Genomic DNA, 15,321 nt, shown 5'->3' with positions numbered 1-15,321 from the left:
CAATAGAGAGATAAAAGACAAGCGATTAATTCCAAAATTAAAATCAGCCACTACCGAGTCTGTCAACCAGCTTATACTGATGGTTGAGAGATGAAATTTTAAAAAAGAGGGTACTATAGCCAAAAGTGGTTCTTATTTTTATATTATCTTAAATTTAGGAAAATTCATTGTGTGCTGACTTCAGGGGATAAGAGGATGAGTCAGCACATTTCTTTTTTGTTCTCCAGCCTGATTCAATAAAAACAAAACCCCAAAAGCTGCGTCTGTCTCCTCACCATGAAAGACAAGACGAGGTCATGGACTCTGCTCAAGGGGTTTCTGCTGGAAGGACCTGCTGTCTAGGGCTGTGGGTTCTCGTTAGTGGGGAAGACTGTTCATTCCTCATCTTTACAGTAACATGGCTGAAGGCTGAGAATGGGAGCAAAGGAAGGGGACAAAGTCGATGCTGGATTACAAGACAAGTCGTTCTCTTTCTAATTGTACGAGCGACATGTGCTTGCTGTTTCTGGAGTTTTGGGGTTTGGGGGTGCCAGTTAACCTATCCTCCAGTTGCTTCACCTGTGGGAGCTAGATTCAAAGAGTCAGATGAAGATCCAAATACACTTTCAGTTTAATTACCTTAAAAAAAAAAAAACAACAGGGGGGCTTCTGGTATATTCAGTTAGGCCTAGGTGGAACTGAGGCACCGTGCAATTTCCAACCTTCATCCCACCCACTCCATTCTTGCTGGCCAAGCCTTGGGGCTCATGTCAGGGAGACAAGGGCTGCAGATCACTGTTGCTGACAATACTCCATGGAGGGAGTGGGCAAGCCTCAACCACCATTGACCGAGGGAAGACAGCAAGGCTAGACTCATGGCCCTTCCAAGCCCAGGCCCTCCCTGCTCTCCAATGAGCAGGGACCAAGGTTGTCAGGCCTGCTTGCTCCCACCCTCTTCTCCCTATAAAAGACATTTCCATGCAGAGAAGCAAGGGACGAGTAGAGGGACGGAGTAGACATTTGCCTGTCTATACAGTGACCTTGTAGAAAAACAAGAAGAAAGAACAACATAATCCTCCCACCTGCCGTATACACACAACAATCACAGGAAATAGAAAAATCCAGAGTCTCCCCACACAGAGACGGCCGCTGTTAGCGCTCTGGCGCGCTACCGTCTGGCTAGTCTCTCAGATGGCTACCTTTGCAGCCTACAGCCTGCACCGTCCAAGGCCCTAACAGACCCAGCTGCTGTCTGTTTTACCTAATCCTCTGTCTCTTCTTCTCTCTTATCATACTTGTCTTCCCAAACGAGAAAAAAGACAAAAATTGCCTAAGAAAAGGAAAATTAGTAAGGGAGCTTGAAACCAAACCCACATAACTGGTAGAATAACTCTGGGAGCCAATCTTACACGTTTTGGGTGTGTCCATGCTAGAAGAGTGCCACTCACCCTCACGTATGACAGGGAAGCAGAGGACTCAAGCTTACTGTCACAGCCCTGCTCAGATCTCTTTTTTCTGCTTCTATTTGGAACAGCAATTACACTGTGATAACTATAAAGCATATATTTAATGAGAGCATCCCAGGAGAAAAAACGAGAAAAAACTAGGAAGCCAAGTGTGAGGTGATGGTGCCAAGGACCAGATCTAAGGTCAACCCTCAGATCTCATTTTTGACCTCCATCTTTCTCCTGGGCTCCAGATTCATATACCCAGCTGCCTATTGAACACCTTTATTTGGCTGTCCCACTGCGGACTCAACAGGGACAAACCTGTCCTCACTGTCCCTTCTGCCTTCCCAAACCAACAACCGCTCTTTAATGGTGCCAGTGAGAAGACATGGCCCGCTGACTGTCTAAGCAGAAGGGACTGAGTACTTTTGGTGACATCCCCGTCATCCACTGTCACCAGATCTTGTCTCTTCTGCCTCTTCAAGTTTTCTTGACTCTGGCCAGTTCCATCCATTGCAAGGCTACTTCTGTGGGCAAAACCTTCGTCAACTACATTAGGTCCCTAACAGATTTTCTTGCCTCTGGTCCATCAGCGATTCTGCCGATCTTCCTTCCACTCTGCCATCAGTGACCCTTTCTAAAGTACAGGACTGAACATGCCATTTCTCTGCACGAAAACCTTGGAGAGCTTCCAATTTTCCATAAGATCAAGTCAAAACTCTTTAGTACTAAAGGGTTTCATACCAACTTTTCTCTTCTGTACTCATTTTTAGAGACTTAGATTAAATATCATTTCCTTAGTGAAGTGGCCTCCAATGAGCTAAACTTAACCACGGCCTCAACAATGTTCCAGGGTATTCTGTACACACCTTCAATGGTAGCAACTATATTAAAACATAAGTATTTTCAAGTTTTTAAAACACCCTACCCTATGACTAGAATTTATATGCTGAAAAATATGTTTTATTCAAACTATATCCCCATAGCCTAACAGTGTCAGCACACAGCAGGTGGTTAATAAATGTTTGCAGAATGAAGGAGTAAATGAATGAACTGACTCTGGGTGGCATCAACCAAGATGCTGTAGGAGCCACCTCAGTTCTGGAAAGTCTAGTCTATGCAAGGTGCTGCGTCAGGCTCTAAGGGGACGGAAAGGAGATACAAAAAAACATTTCTCGCCCATAAGAGCTCTTATAATCTACATTATAAATACTATGGATTATATTTGAAGAAATAATAACAGTTAAAATAATACTTTTCATCTACAGATATTAATACATTAAATTATATGATTAGATACACTGATGTTGAACTATCTTTGCATTCCTCAGATAAGTACCATTTGTTCACAAAGTAGTTTTAAAAAACATGTGCTGGATATGATCTGTAAATATTTTATTTAGAATTTTTGCAATTATGTTCGTAATTGAAACTAGTCTATAATATTCATGTTGTGGATGTTCTTTTTCTGATTTTTGTGGCTCCTCTCTCCTCCCTTAAAAAATTAAAAAAAAAATTCTCAGGGACTATTTGTTCTTCATAGGCTTGGTAGAAGTTACCTGATAAAATATCTGGGTTTGACATTATTTTGGGGGGATTTAAAAAACACTATTTTTGATTTAATTTATTTATATAGTTATATTTAAATTTTTTTTTCACCTTGAACAGCATTAAGAATTTACATTTTTAAGAAAATGGTTAGTCATGTTGATAGCATTCCTGTGATTCTCAAAATCTCTGTATGGCAATAGTTAGTCCCATCTTTGTGTTCTTAATACCATTACCTGGGAATTCTTCTTTCTTCTTGATTAGATTTGTGTTTTATTCATTTTATGAATATTTTCAAAGAACCAGCTTTTGGGTTAATTGATTCTCTCAATTTTTTTTGGTCTTTTCATTAATTTCTGCTCATCTTTTAAAATCTTCATTTCTGAGAGGTATATTTGAATCTCCCTCTCTGGTTGTGGATTTGTCATTTTATTGTAATTCCTTTGATTATCGCTTCACAGGTTTTGAGGCTATTTTACTGGTACATATAGGTTCATAGTTATTACCATTCTTTTGAATTGTTCCTTTTATCATTAAGTAATCAACCTCTTTACCTATAATGATGCTTTTTTTTTTTTGCCTTAAGATCTAGCTTGTCCGATATTAATGCTATGACAGCAGCTTTCTTTGGGTTACTATTTGTCTACTATATATTTTCTACTCCTTTCACAACCATCTTGTATTTTGAGTGTGAATCTTGTAAAAATTATATAGCTGGATTTTAAGTTCTAAGCAGATAATCTGTTTTTACTTTAACAAACAGATTCAATCTATTTACATATAATTAGATTAATATGTTGACTCATTTTTATGTAATTATCTTGTGCTTTATATTTACTCTGCTTTTCAAATCCTTTTCCTTCTTTCCTGCCCTCTATTGAGCTGAAACACTATTTTTGCTCACCGTCTATTATTTGGAATTACACATCTGCTTCTCTATTCTTTTAAGGGTTATACTTACATTTGCAAAATATTTATCAAAATCTAAGGTTAATATGTATCTGTATTATTCTCAAGTACAATACAAATTCTTAAATTGTTTTAAATCTATTTGCTCATCTTGTCTTAAAACATCCGAATTTAGTCATTATTGTGGTAATTATTATTTTCAACAGCTTACTTTGATTTACTCACATGCAATTATGTTGCTTACTGTTGCCTCTGACATCCTACCCTTGCCTCTCATTCCATTTCTTTCTTCCTGCAATAGCCTTTGGTAGGTACTCTGTTAGAATTTGAGAGTAGTAAATTCTCTTTGTGTGCAAATGTATTTTACTATTATTTTTGTAATTTTCTGCTGGCTTTCTGAAATTTTAATTTTGTAGTTGCTGACGAGAAGTCTGTGGTTGGTTTGATTGTCATTTCGCACAAATGTCTCTTTTCTCTCAGGTGGTTTTACAATTTCATTTTTGGTGGTCTGCAGTTTTACTACAAGCCTTCCTGGAGGGAATTTATGTTTATTCTTCCTGCCTGGGATGCATGCCTTTCTTCAATTCCGGGACATTCTCATCACACTCTGTTTAAACATTGCTTCTTTCCTATTTTCTTTCTTTCTACATCTTTACTCTGGAATTTCTTTTTTTAAAGAATAGATTTTATTTATTTATTTATTTATTTATTTATTTATTTATTTATTTATTTATTTATTTATTTGAGAGAGAGAGAGAGAACGCGCATGAGTGGGGGGTGGGGCAGAGGGAGAGGGAGAATCTCAAGCAGACTGCCCAGCTGAGCATGGAGCCGGACGCAGGGCTCGATCTCATGACCCTGAGATCATGGCCTGAGCCAAAATCAAGAGTCGGATGTTCCACTGACTGAGCTACCCAGGTGCCCCTTCACTCTGGAATTTCTATTAGGCCTATTCTGTTGTCTTAAAAATATTTACAATTTTCTCCGATTTTTCTATTATCTTGCATTGCAGAAGTGCTGATTCTCTTGTTACTCTTGTCCGCCAATGCTCACTTATGGCGGCTTTTCTCACTGTGTTTTGTAATTTTGCTTTGGGTTCATCATTATTCTTTGTTTTCGGCATGGGCATCTCATGATCTGAGTTGTAGAAATAGCCCTACAGAACTATTTTGGGTTGGCTTCAGCCCAGGGGACCCAGGATTGCTGATTTGGGACCAATCAGGCTATGACTGGTCCCAATATATTTTTGAGGTCAATATATTGACTGGGAATTACTTTTCTATGCAGGTATTAGAAATTTAAACACCAGTCCGCCCCACTGCAAACATAGACTTATAAGGCTAGCTGGGGTTTTGACTTCTCTATATTTTATGCTGGGGTTTTGACTTCTCTATTTTTTATCGAGGAGCCCGATGCGGGGCTCGATCCTGGAACGCCGGGATCACGCCCTGAGCCAAAGGCAGATGCTTAATGACTGCGCCACCCAGGCGCCCCACCAGCCTACTCTTCTGAGCTTACATCCCCTCTTTGTTTCTGCCTCTGGGGATTTCTTGGACTCTCTTTCAAGCTTGACCAAGTATTAACAAAAGTTCATAGATGGTTATATTTTATCCAGGACTTCTATGTGCTTTCTTCAGCCTGGAAATCAGTATCAGGTCATTCCACCAAATTGCTATGAGTCTGAAGGTATCACTTTGTATTTGCCACGTGCCAAACACATGATAAATAAAACAAGCGTTGGCAGAGTTCACAGAAGGGAGAAATCCCTGCCGACACTCATAGGTGCTTGACAACACTTCGACTGCAAATGTAAGGCCTTCCTCTAAGCTAATTCTTTTTAAAACAAATATCCACAGCTTTTTTTTTTTTTTAAGTAATTTTCCTAGTCCTCAGAGGGCAGCAACTCTCTTTAAATCCCTATATTCACACACACAGGCTGAGCACAGAGGGTATCCAGGAAGCACTTGTTAAAGGATCAAATAAAATAAGCATCTTGTCCAAGTTATATATAAAACTTCAAATACCAGGAAAGCTAAAAGGTGATAAAGGTCGTGTTATAGTAACAATCATGATATAGAACCATATTATTTATGGTGGATTTATCGTTTATACAAATAAATGCCTTAGGCATTATGTATGGCAGATACACTTATAATAGGTAGATTACACTTCTAGTAAGTGGGGTACATTTATAGGTTAAGAGAGTCAGTTCTCCTTTGAATTTCTTCAAGATACTTAAAGTGTCACACAGCTAAATTCAGCCCAGGGATGACTGTTTTCCAAGCCATCTCAAACTCTGGCTAGGTTTCCTAGAAAGGATTTGCCTAACCAAACATCCCCTGGTGATTAGAAGGTGGTTTCAAGGTCAGCCTTACCTCCAAGGCCTGTCCTGGCACAAAGCTGGCCAGAGCCGCGTTTTCCTGGAGCTAGGCTGCAATGCCCAAATCCTGTGTGTTGCCCAGGGATCACATGCACAGGGGGTCTAAGTGAAGAACCTGGGCGTGCAATTTTGCTAGGACAAAACAGCCGCAAAGCGCAAGCCCAGATTTGATAGCACAGGGTCAAGGGGTTCTTGTAGGACTTACCGTGTGATTTCGACTGAGGGAGATATCAGTGCCATCTTGCAGATAATGAGTTTCTGTGAAACTGCTAGCAATGAGACCTCTGTGGAAAAACAGAAACAACACAAGAAGATGAGTGTAGCATCGTATTGATAGGTTGCTTGTGAGTTTCTAGGCCACAAGGCGACCAGCATCTGATCCATCCTTATTTTACAGATGACCCAATGAGGCTCCCAAAGGGCCTTCCACCGGCTCACGCAGCCACACATGCACACGTGTGCACGTGCTGGAAATGCACAGAGCACACACTCTTCCTCAAACTGCATGTGCAGGCTTCCAGGCTGGAGAATTACCTGCCCGGCAGTCACCAGGCCCTCCCATCTAGAATCAATGGCGCCGCCACCTGTTGGGAAAATAATTCTGAGTCCACAATATCGCCCCTGCTGATACTTCCTCGGGTGGGAGAAACAGCTATCGATATGAAAATGTCAAAGAAGAGTTCAGAACAACAATGAAATGTTCAAAGCAGTGCTCCGGGGGGTGAGGAAAAATGATTTGGGACACGCCGAAATATTGAATTTTCAAGATAAATTGAAAGGGGGAGAAAGAGCCCTCTCTGTCCCAACTAAAGCTGTATGTGGGTTAGCAGATCCTCACTGATGAGAGCAAAGCATGAGTTTCTTTAGGTTTTAAATTATCTAGCCGTTTCTTTGGTAATATGCGCTATTTTGTGCTTTTTCAACAGAACTATGACAAACAGTTCCTGTGCACCTCCTAGATGTCGGGTGCTGTACTTGCTGCTAGGGTACATGGGTAAATAAGGACACTGTGGCCTGGTGGGTGACAGAGGAAACACCGCCCCGTGCGGGGAGGGGGTGCCACAGAGGTGGGCACGGTCTCACTGGGTGAACGGAACATGGTAGGTGGGATGTTGCGAAAGGAGAAGGCTTCACACAGGAAGCCTGCAGCTGGAGCAGCTGTTGGCCAGACAAAGGAGGGGTGGGAGGAGAAGGGAATTCCAGGCGGAGGATGGCAAGGCCAGGAGACCTAAGGTCTGAAATCTGGGGAGCCGGGTTGGTGCGAGATGGGGAGGGGTCCCTGTACATGGAGCCTGGGTTGTATCTGCCTGGGCGATAAGGAGTTGACAGCTGTCTTAAATACCAGACCTGCCAATGCGGCTGTCCGTCCCCCGCCCCCCACCCCCACCCCCCAGCCTTCAGAGAACGGGCTTCACACTGTTGGGCGTGCTGGGGGTCACTCCACTTCCAGTCCACAGATGAACCTGGGGCGCAAGCGAGCCCATCAGAAATCTTCCCTGCAGCATGGTGTGAGCTGGGGCCTCCAGGAAGAGGTCTTGCCTCCTTGTCAAAGCTCCAAAAATATGCTCACTGGGCTTCCTTCAGCCCAGTCCCTTATTTTCCAAGGACGCTGCCCCGGGGGCCAAGCCATCACTTGACTATGGCAAAGGGGAGAAAGGGGGAGGCTTTCCAGGTGTGCGGGGGACCCACTCTGCCTCTCCTCTTCCCCAATAAACCCCCCTCCTTGGCTTCAGTTGGCTTGAGTTGGGTTTTGCAACCAGAGTGCTGACAAACAGGGAAGAGACAGAAGTGGGAAATTATAGATGCAACAGATTGGGAATATTTTCCTTACAGTCCATCTCTCCAGCTTCTCTCCCAACTCCATCCAGAACTGAAAGCAGTCTCCCTATTTTACATGGATTTCAATATATTTCAGATCTGCCTGGCTTAAACCAGTTAGAACCATACAGTGGTCTGACTTGTGCTCTATTTACCAGCGAATGTTGGAGAAGCGTGTGCCAAAATAAAACAGACGATCCCTCACACTCACTGACAAAGGTACATGGATCCTCCTGCAACCCCCCCCCCCCGCCCCACCTTCACTCTGCACAGATCATGCTGGGGGAGGTTAACCTCCCTGTTGCTTTTGGTCTCAAATCCTCATCTTCTAAGTGTCCCTCCTGCAAGCTGTCAGCGGGCCCTCTGGACAGGCTCACTGCCAGGAAGACTGCAGCCCTGCTGGGATGGGCAGGGGCAGGTGGGAGAGGTGTGGGAGGCTGGTGACCTTGACCGGGACAGCTACAGGGGAGGCCAAGGCGATGGGGACAGAAAAGGTCAATGAATCTTTCCAGAGTGTGGTTCTGAAGGGAAGCAGAGAGATGGAGTGTGAAGTCAAGAGGCAGGGGCTTGAGGGGAGAGGGTCATCTAAAGGGACAGGCTGGAGAAATGGGGGCGGGGCAAAGCAGTAGGAGCCTGCAGGAAGTTGCAGGGAGCACAGGGGACGGTGAGGAGGGGCGCTATGGCCTAAGTGACACAGGGCCTCTAACAGCCTCACTGCTCCTGGTGAGGGAGGGGTTGGTTGGCTCCAAGATCAGAGAGAGGAGAAAAAGAAAAATGTAATATAATTCCAATTATATTATTTTTACTTAAATTATTTACTGTTTGTTCATAATTTTATAATTTTGCTTACATTTTTAAAATACTCTGGTAATTCCACTCTTGACAGCTCTAGATCCTTATTTCGAATGAACCTAATGCTAAGAGGAGTAACACACACAAGAATTGGTAGAGAGATAATTTATAACACAAAGAGATAGCATTTTAAGGCTTTCTAACCGAAAGCTAGTTTGAATGGATGTCCAAGGAGAAGACTCACTTCATGTATGAGAGACGTGGAAAATCTGCCAGGAAGGCCAGGGAATTGGAGAAGATGAGATTTGTTAGACAACGTCAGCAAACTTGTGGACGAGGAATTTTGGGGTACACCGGCAGAAAGATTAATGGTAAGGTTTTTTTTTTTTAAAGATTTTATTTATTCGACAGAGATAGAGACAGCCAGCGAGAGAGGGAACACAAGCAGGGGGAGTGGGAGAGGAAGAAGCAGGCTCATAGCAGAGGAGCCTGATGCGGGGCTTGATCCCATAATGCCGGGATCACGCCCTGAGCTGAAGGCAGACGCTTAACCTCTGTGCCACCCAGGCGCCCCAATGGTAAGGTTTTAAAACGTGCCTCTGTACAGTAATACAAAGACCTATGGATACTTCTGCCTTTAAAAACCTACGGCTTCAATGCACTACTAGGTATTTCTCTAAAGGATATAAATGTAGGGATCTGAAGGGGCCCCTGCACCCTGATGTTTATAGCGATAATGTCCACAATAGCCAAACAATGGAGAGAGCCCAGACGTCCACTGACAGATGACTGGATGAAGAAGATGTGGTCTATATATACAATGGAATACTACTCAGCCATCAGAAAGAATGAAATCTTGCCATTTGCAACAATGTGGATGGAACTAGGGGGTATTATACTAAGGGAAATAAGTCAGAGAAAAGCAAATACCATGCCGTTTCACTCATATGTGGAATTTAAGAAACAAAACAGAAGAACATAAAGGAAGGGAAGGAAAAATAAAATAGGATGTAAACAGAGAGGGAGGCAAACCATAAGGGACACTGAACTCTAGGGAACAAACTGCAGGTGGCTGCAGGGAACATGGGTGGGGGTGGGGTAAGTGGGTGATGGGCGCTAAGGAGGGCACTGGATGCAATGAGCACTGGGTGTTACATGCAACTGAGGAGTTGTACTCCTGAACCTACTATATTAACTATATTGAATTTAAATAATTAAAAAAAAAAAAACCTTCTGCTTTTCCTTGTTGTCCTAATGTCACTTAAACAGAAATACAATGTCAGTCATACTCCGGGCTCTGAAGCGTTCCTAAGCATCACTGCAGTTTCCTCTGTTGAAAGAGGGGGAGGCTGGCTGAGCAGTGCCCGAGAGTGTCCCCTGAAGCTAAGACACGGATGACACTCCTTTTTGAGTTTTTCTCATAGAATCTGGGAAAGAAATGGCTTTGATGCAGGCGCAGGGACAGCACTGTGGGCGTTAACCTTCTCAAAGGGAGGGAGGCAGGCAGTCAGAACAGATGCCCAGGCGCCACGGGCGTGGCCGGCACCCTGAGCTCAGAGGGGCTGGACCAGCTCCTGCCTCAGTTTCCCAGGAGGGACTGGGATTAGGAGATGTAGGGTGGCCAGCTGGCATGGCCTCTGGGGCCCCTCGGCAACGCTCAAGCCACAGGTCTATGCTTCTGCACGGGGCTCCAGGAATTGGATGTCCATGGGCCCCACGCTGCACAACAGGACCCATCCCACTCTCTGCCCTGACCTCCTCTCAGCACCAGATGGTCCACCTCATGTTTCTCTCTGGCTGCAACGAGCTGAGGGCAGTGATGGACCTGTCCAGGCCCCACTTTGGGGTCATGCACTCCCCTGCTTAAAGCCCCGAATGCCTTCCCACCGCACTTGAAATGAATTCCCGATGCCCTCCATGCTCTCCAGGTGCTCACAATTTTACCCCCCCCAACATGCCATGACTGCTTTCCTGTGACTCAGTCTACCCCAGCCAACACTGCCTCCTGGCACATTCTAGAACATTTCATACCCTAGCCCACTTAGACTCTTTGCATTTGTCCTGCCCTGTGCCTGGAAAGTCCTCTACATGGTTTTTTGTGGGGCTGGCTCCCTTTTGTCTTTCAGGTATTAGTTTAAATGTCTTTGCAGAGGGGGTGCCTGGGTGGCTCAGTTGTTAAACGTCTGCCTTCAGCTCTGGGTCTGATCCTGGCGTTCTGGGATCGAGCCCCGCATCAGGCTCCTCCACTGGGAGCCTGCTTCTTCTTCTCCCACTCCCCCTGCTTGTGTTCCCTCTCTCGCTGGCTGTCTCTCTCTCTGTCAAATAAATAAATAAAATCTAGAAAAAAAAATGTCTTTGCAGAGGGTCCTTTCCTGATCATCTTCCTGGAAGTGGCCTCCATCACCGCCACTCCCCACGTTATAGAACCCCTTTGGTTTTCTTATTGTCTGCATCCCCCTAAGATTCTAAGCCGCAGGGGGGCTCTTTGCTCATCAGTGTGGCCCTATGCCCAGTCCAGACCCTGTGCCAAACCCTTTATAGCATCTCATTGAATCCTGATAGTGCTAGTATCTGGCTCTGTGGGTTAGATCCCATTTTTATCCCCATTTAAACAAGGAAACTGAGATACGGGGCGGGGGGGGGGGGTTAAGTGACGCACCCAGGATCACAGCATCTGGGCGGCAGGTGAGCGGTTTGGCGTAGGACCCACGCTCTTCACCACTGTGTGGCGCTGTCTTTACAGGCTGCTCAGGAGCTGTGGCAGAGTGTCCCCAGCAGGTGCTGTGTGGACGGTGGGATAAGCATGCATCAAAGGGAAAAAGATGGACAAATGGATGGGTGGACGGATGGGCGGATGAATGACTGAATTTCAGGGGGATGCCACAGGCATAGTCTTTTTGTCTAGGGCTATCCCCTCCCAACCCAGGTATCCCGTGTCTCATGTCTTTCTTAGGGACCATGACTTGCTGAGGAACTACAGTTGAAACTGAAAATGTGCTCACTCGAGGCTTTCTAAGATGTGTGTCTAATTTAAAAGGGCTAGAAGTCAAAGTTCCCTTGAGAAAACAGAGAGGCAGTCGGACGACGGCCATATTGGAAATGCAAGAGCAATGGGCCCACTTCCTTTAGATTTCCCCAAGGAGAAAATCCAATTAGATGGATTCTCTGTGTCAGCAAATGAAAACAGAAGGTGAATGCATAATTTCATGAGAACGTTCTTTTTCTCTGCTTATTAGATGAGCTAATCTAACATGGAATTCTGTTCCTCTCTACACCAGAAAATAAAATGCCAGGAGTTGATTTTGCTATTTTCCATATATTTTGCTATTATAAGTGATACCTCAATATTCTCTCATTTAGTATGTATGCTGCTGGACATCAGGAATAAGACACCCCACAAACTCACCATCTGGTGAAGGACAGACCCAAAGAGTGAAGAGAGCTCCACGATGGAGATATGCCCAAAGCAGTGGGGGAGTTCAAGGAAAGGCTTCTAACCCAGAAACCAGCCTGAGGGAGGTGGTACCCAAGTAAGTCACAAAAGGTGGGGAAGAAGAAATCAAGTTGAAAGGGGATAGTGACATGGGATGTGGAGAGGAATGAGGAAGAGAATATTCCAGATAGGGGTAACCACATTCTCAGAAGCATGGAGAGTACAGGAGGAGCATGCTAGTGGGGGATGGGCACAGGAAATGGGAAGCTACGTGGAGTTCCAGGTGTTGGGGTGTAAAGTTTGAAGTAGGGAGACATACTGTTGCTCAGATAGGCAGGCTGGGTACTAATCCGACAAGTTGCAAGTGTTGCTGACCTTATTCCATATAATGGGGAGCCATTAAATGTGGCAGTGACCTGAGCAGACACAAGCTTTGGAGCTAAAGGCCACTACGACAGCCATGTAGATAAGACTTTGGGGGAAAGAAACAGGGGCACCTGGGTGGCTCAGTCAGTTAAGCGTCTGACTCATGATTTCAGCTCAGGTCTTGATCTCAGAGTTGTGATTTCAAGCCCCACATTGGGCTCCATGCTGGGCATGGGGGAAAAAAATAAAGAAACGCAGCAGGAAGCTGGTATGAGCAACCAAACAAATAGCCAGACCAAGATACGAGCCTTCGGGATGGGAAATTCAGACAAGGGCACAGAATTAGGAACCTCAGTTGACAAGTGAGAGGGTGAGTTCATACAGGAGGGAACAGAGACAGTGAGTTCAGTCGTGTTGGGTGTCAGGTACCTGGCAGACATGCTCGTGGATGTCCAGCAAGCAGCTGACTCGCTTGAGTGTAAAGTTTAGGGAATGGCTTGGGGTGAAGACAGAGTCAGAGACACTTAGACAGCATATGCTCTGTTTACAGGAGAACAGATACAATCTCGTCCTTTCCATCGAGCACTGTATTTTCTGATTTCAGTCTTTGGGTTTATCGGGCTAGAAACCATCATTTATGATTTACATTAAAACACAGTGATGTAGATAATGTTTTTCCTTATAAAGTTTCTTACCTTTCTGAAATGATTTGTGTATTGAAATTAAAAAAATTACCCCCAAATTGCCTTTTTAAAGTTAATATTGAAATGATCCCACTCTAAATGCACTATTATATTATTTAGTTCTATAGTTTGAATGAGATGGATTTCATCAAAATGACATATTTTGTTCCCCAAAGCATAGGAAAGCAGGAAGAAACACCTACTTATTTTTACTTGTGGTATCGCTTTCTCTGTCCTCCTGCCATTAACATCTCTCCTGTGTTCTGTCAGGACTCTGTTAGAGTCCTGTGTCTTGGTGACTTGTCTTCTCCCACATTGGGTAAGGGGCAGAAACTACATCCCTAAGCTGGCATAATGCCAAGCACACCGTAAGTGCTTAATAAATAAATGGATGACAAACGCAGAATCATTAGTATAGAAAAGCAACCCAATTTGGACAGAATGTGTTCAAACTAATTGGATCAATTAAAAAGAAAAGAAATATGGCTCCAAACTGTGGTCACTGATCCTGGAGGGGGTCTGGGGTGGAGGACAGTCACGTTCACTCCCTTGTTATTTCAAGAATTCTAAATGCTGTCAGGTCATCAAGACCAACCCTGACAACTTGTCACCAATTCCAATTTCAGAACTGCTTAAATGAGAGAAAAGAATGCTAAGAGATTGGCATCAATTATTTAGAATATGAAAAACTCATTGATGACATGTCAACTTTTTTCTATTATTTCTTTGAAGACTATACATATGGTTTAAGGGTTTAATTATTCTGTGCAGCATATTCATGCAAAAGCATCACAAGACAGCTCTTGTTTGTCAAGGGCACTAGCAGGGACCACGGATACTCTGCAATTAAACCGCACACGCACTCGTGATCTCTCTAGCAAACCCATTTGGTATTCAAAGCATCCAACCCATTTTTTTTGCTGAAGATTTACTTCGCTACAAGTTATTATTCCACAAATTACCAAATCATTCATATATAAATTTGGGTAATGGTTTTCTTTACAAGAATTTGGAATACAGCTCTGAATACGTTCTTATGAGAGGGGTAAGCCATCTGGAGCTTCAACAAAATAAAACACATAATAAAAACCATAATTAAAAATCATGATCAGGATTTTCCCAGTTACTAAAATGAATATCCTTTATTGAAAATGATCTATTCCTCAACCAGAGCTAAATAAATATAGAGAAAAGATCGAGAGGAAAACCAATGAGTACCCAGACTGGATGCTTCGTACACTGAAAGAACTCCTTCTAGTTTTCAGTGAAAACTCTACAGTGGCCAGAGTCACGGGACTCCTCATGCTCATATCATTGGTTCTTAGGGACTCTTTTATGGAGAGATCAGACAACTGAATAATTCTCTATAAAGACAGTGCATTGAGGTATGAAATAAGAGAAAGAAAATGAAAAGAAAAAGAATCCAAGACCTGCCATTTTCTATGTCTCAGCTTTGCTTGAACTTCCTTCAGAGCCTAGTCTTGCAAATACTTATGCTTTTTGTTTTCCTTGCAGGGAAAGTCACCCTGGTAAATAAATGAAGCTCTGGGTTCTTGGTTTGGGGAGTGAAAGCAAAGCCCCATCACCATGACCATTTACGACTCTCGTCCTCACCAGCAGTGCCACCTCCCTGCTGATGTTTGCTCATGGGATGTCAGGCCCTGGGACAACTGCTTTTCAAGTGCGCTTGAGAACTTTATGTTGGCAGAGACCCTGTGGTGTAGGGACTGTTACCATCTGCCCGGCAAAGAAGAGGGAAACACACAGAGAGGTTAAAGGACGTGTCCAAAGCCACATAGCCAAACCAGTGGAGACTGAACTTGGCTCTATTTGGCTCCAAAGTCCACCTTATCCTAACCACTGGTCAAGAGTGCTTTTCCAGGAAGAAATGTCAGCACGTGGTTCTTAAGGTTTGAAAAATAAGTAGCAGCAAATCACATTGTATCTCTTCCTGAAATAACTGTT

General features: G+C 43.9%; 1 protein-coding gene across 1 annotated transcript in view; it reads right to left on the bottom strand.

The window, feature by feature from the left end:
• The window catches only part of ADAM12 (ADAM metallopeptidase domain 12), a 333,867-nt gene that overhangs the window by 125,574 nt on the left and 192,972 nt on the right, over positions 1–15,321 (bottom strand). Inside the window, exon 4 of the mRNA XM_045809515.2 lies at positions 6,470–6,548. Within this exon, the coding sequence (XP_045665471.2) occupies positions 6,470–6,548 (79 nt within the window). The remainder of the gene's footprint in view (positions 1–6,469; positions 6,549–15,321) is intronic.

Source organism: Ursus americanus, chromosome 6 (assembly GCF_024610735.1).
Source record: "Ursus americanus isolate L20-20 chromosome 6, mUrsAme1.1.p, whole genome shotgun sequence".
In the NCBI taxonomy this organism is placed as follows: domain Eukaryota; kingdom Metazoa; phylum Chordata; class Mammalia; order Carnivora; family Ursidae; genus Ursus; species Ursus americanus.
The sequence above is the reverse complement of the archived record's forward strand: the minus strand, read 5'-3'. Positions and strand labels throughout refer to the sequence as shown.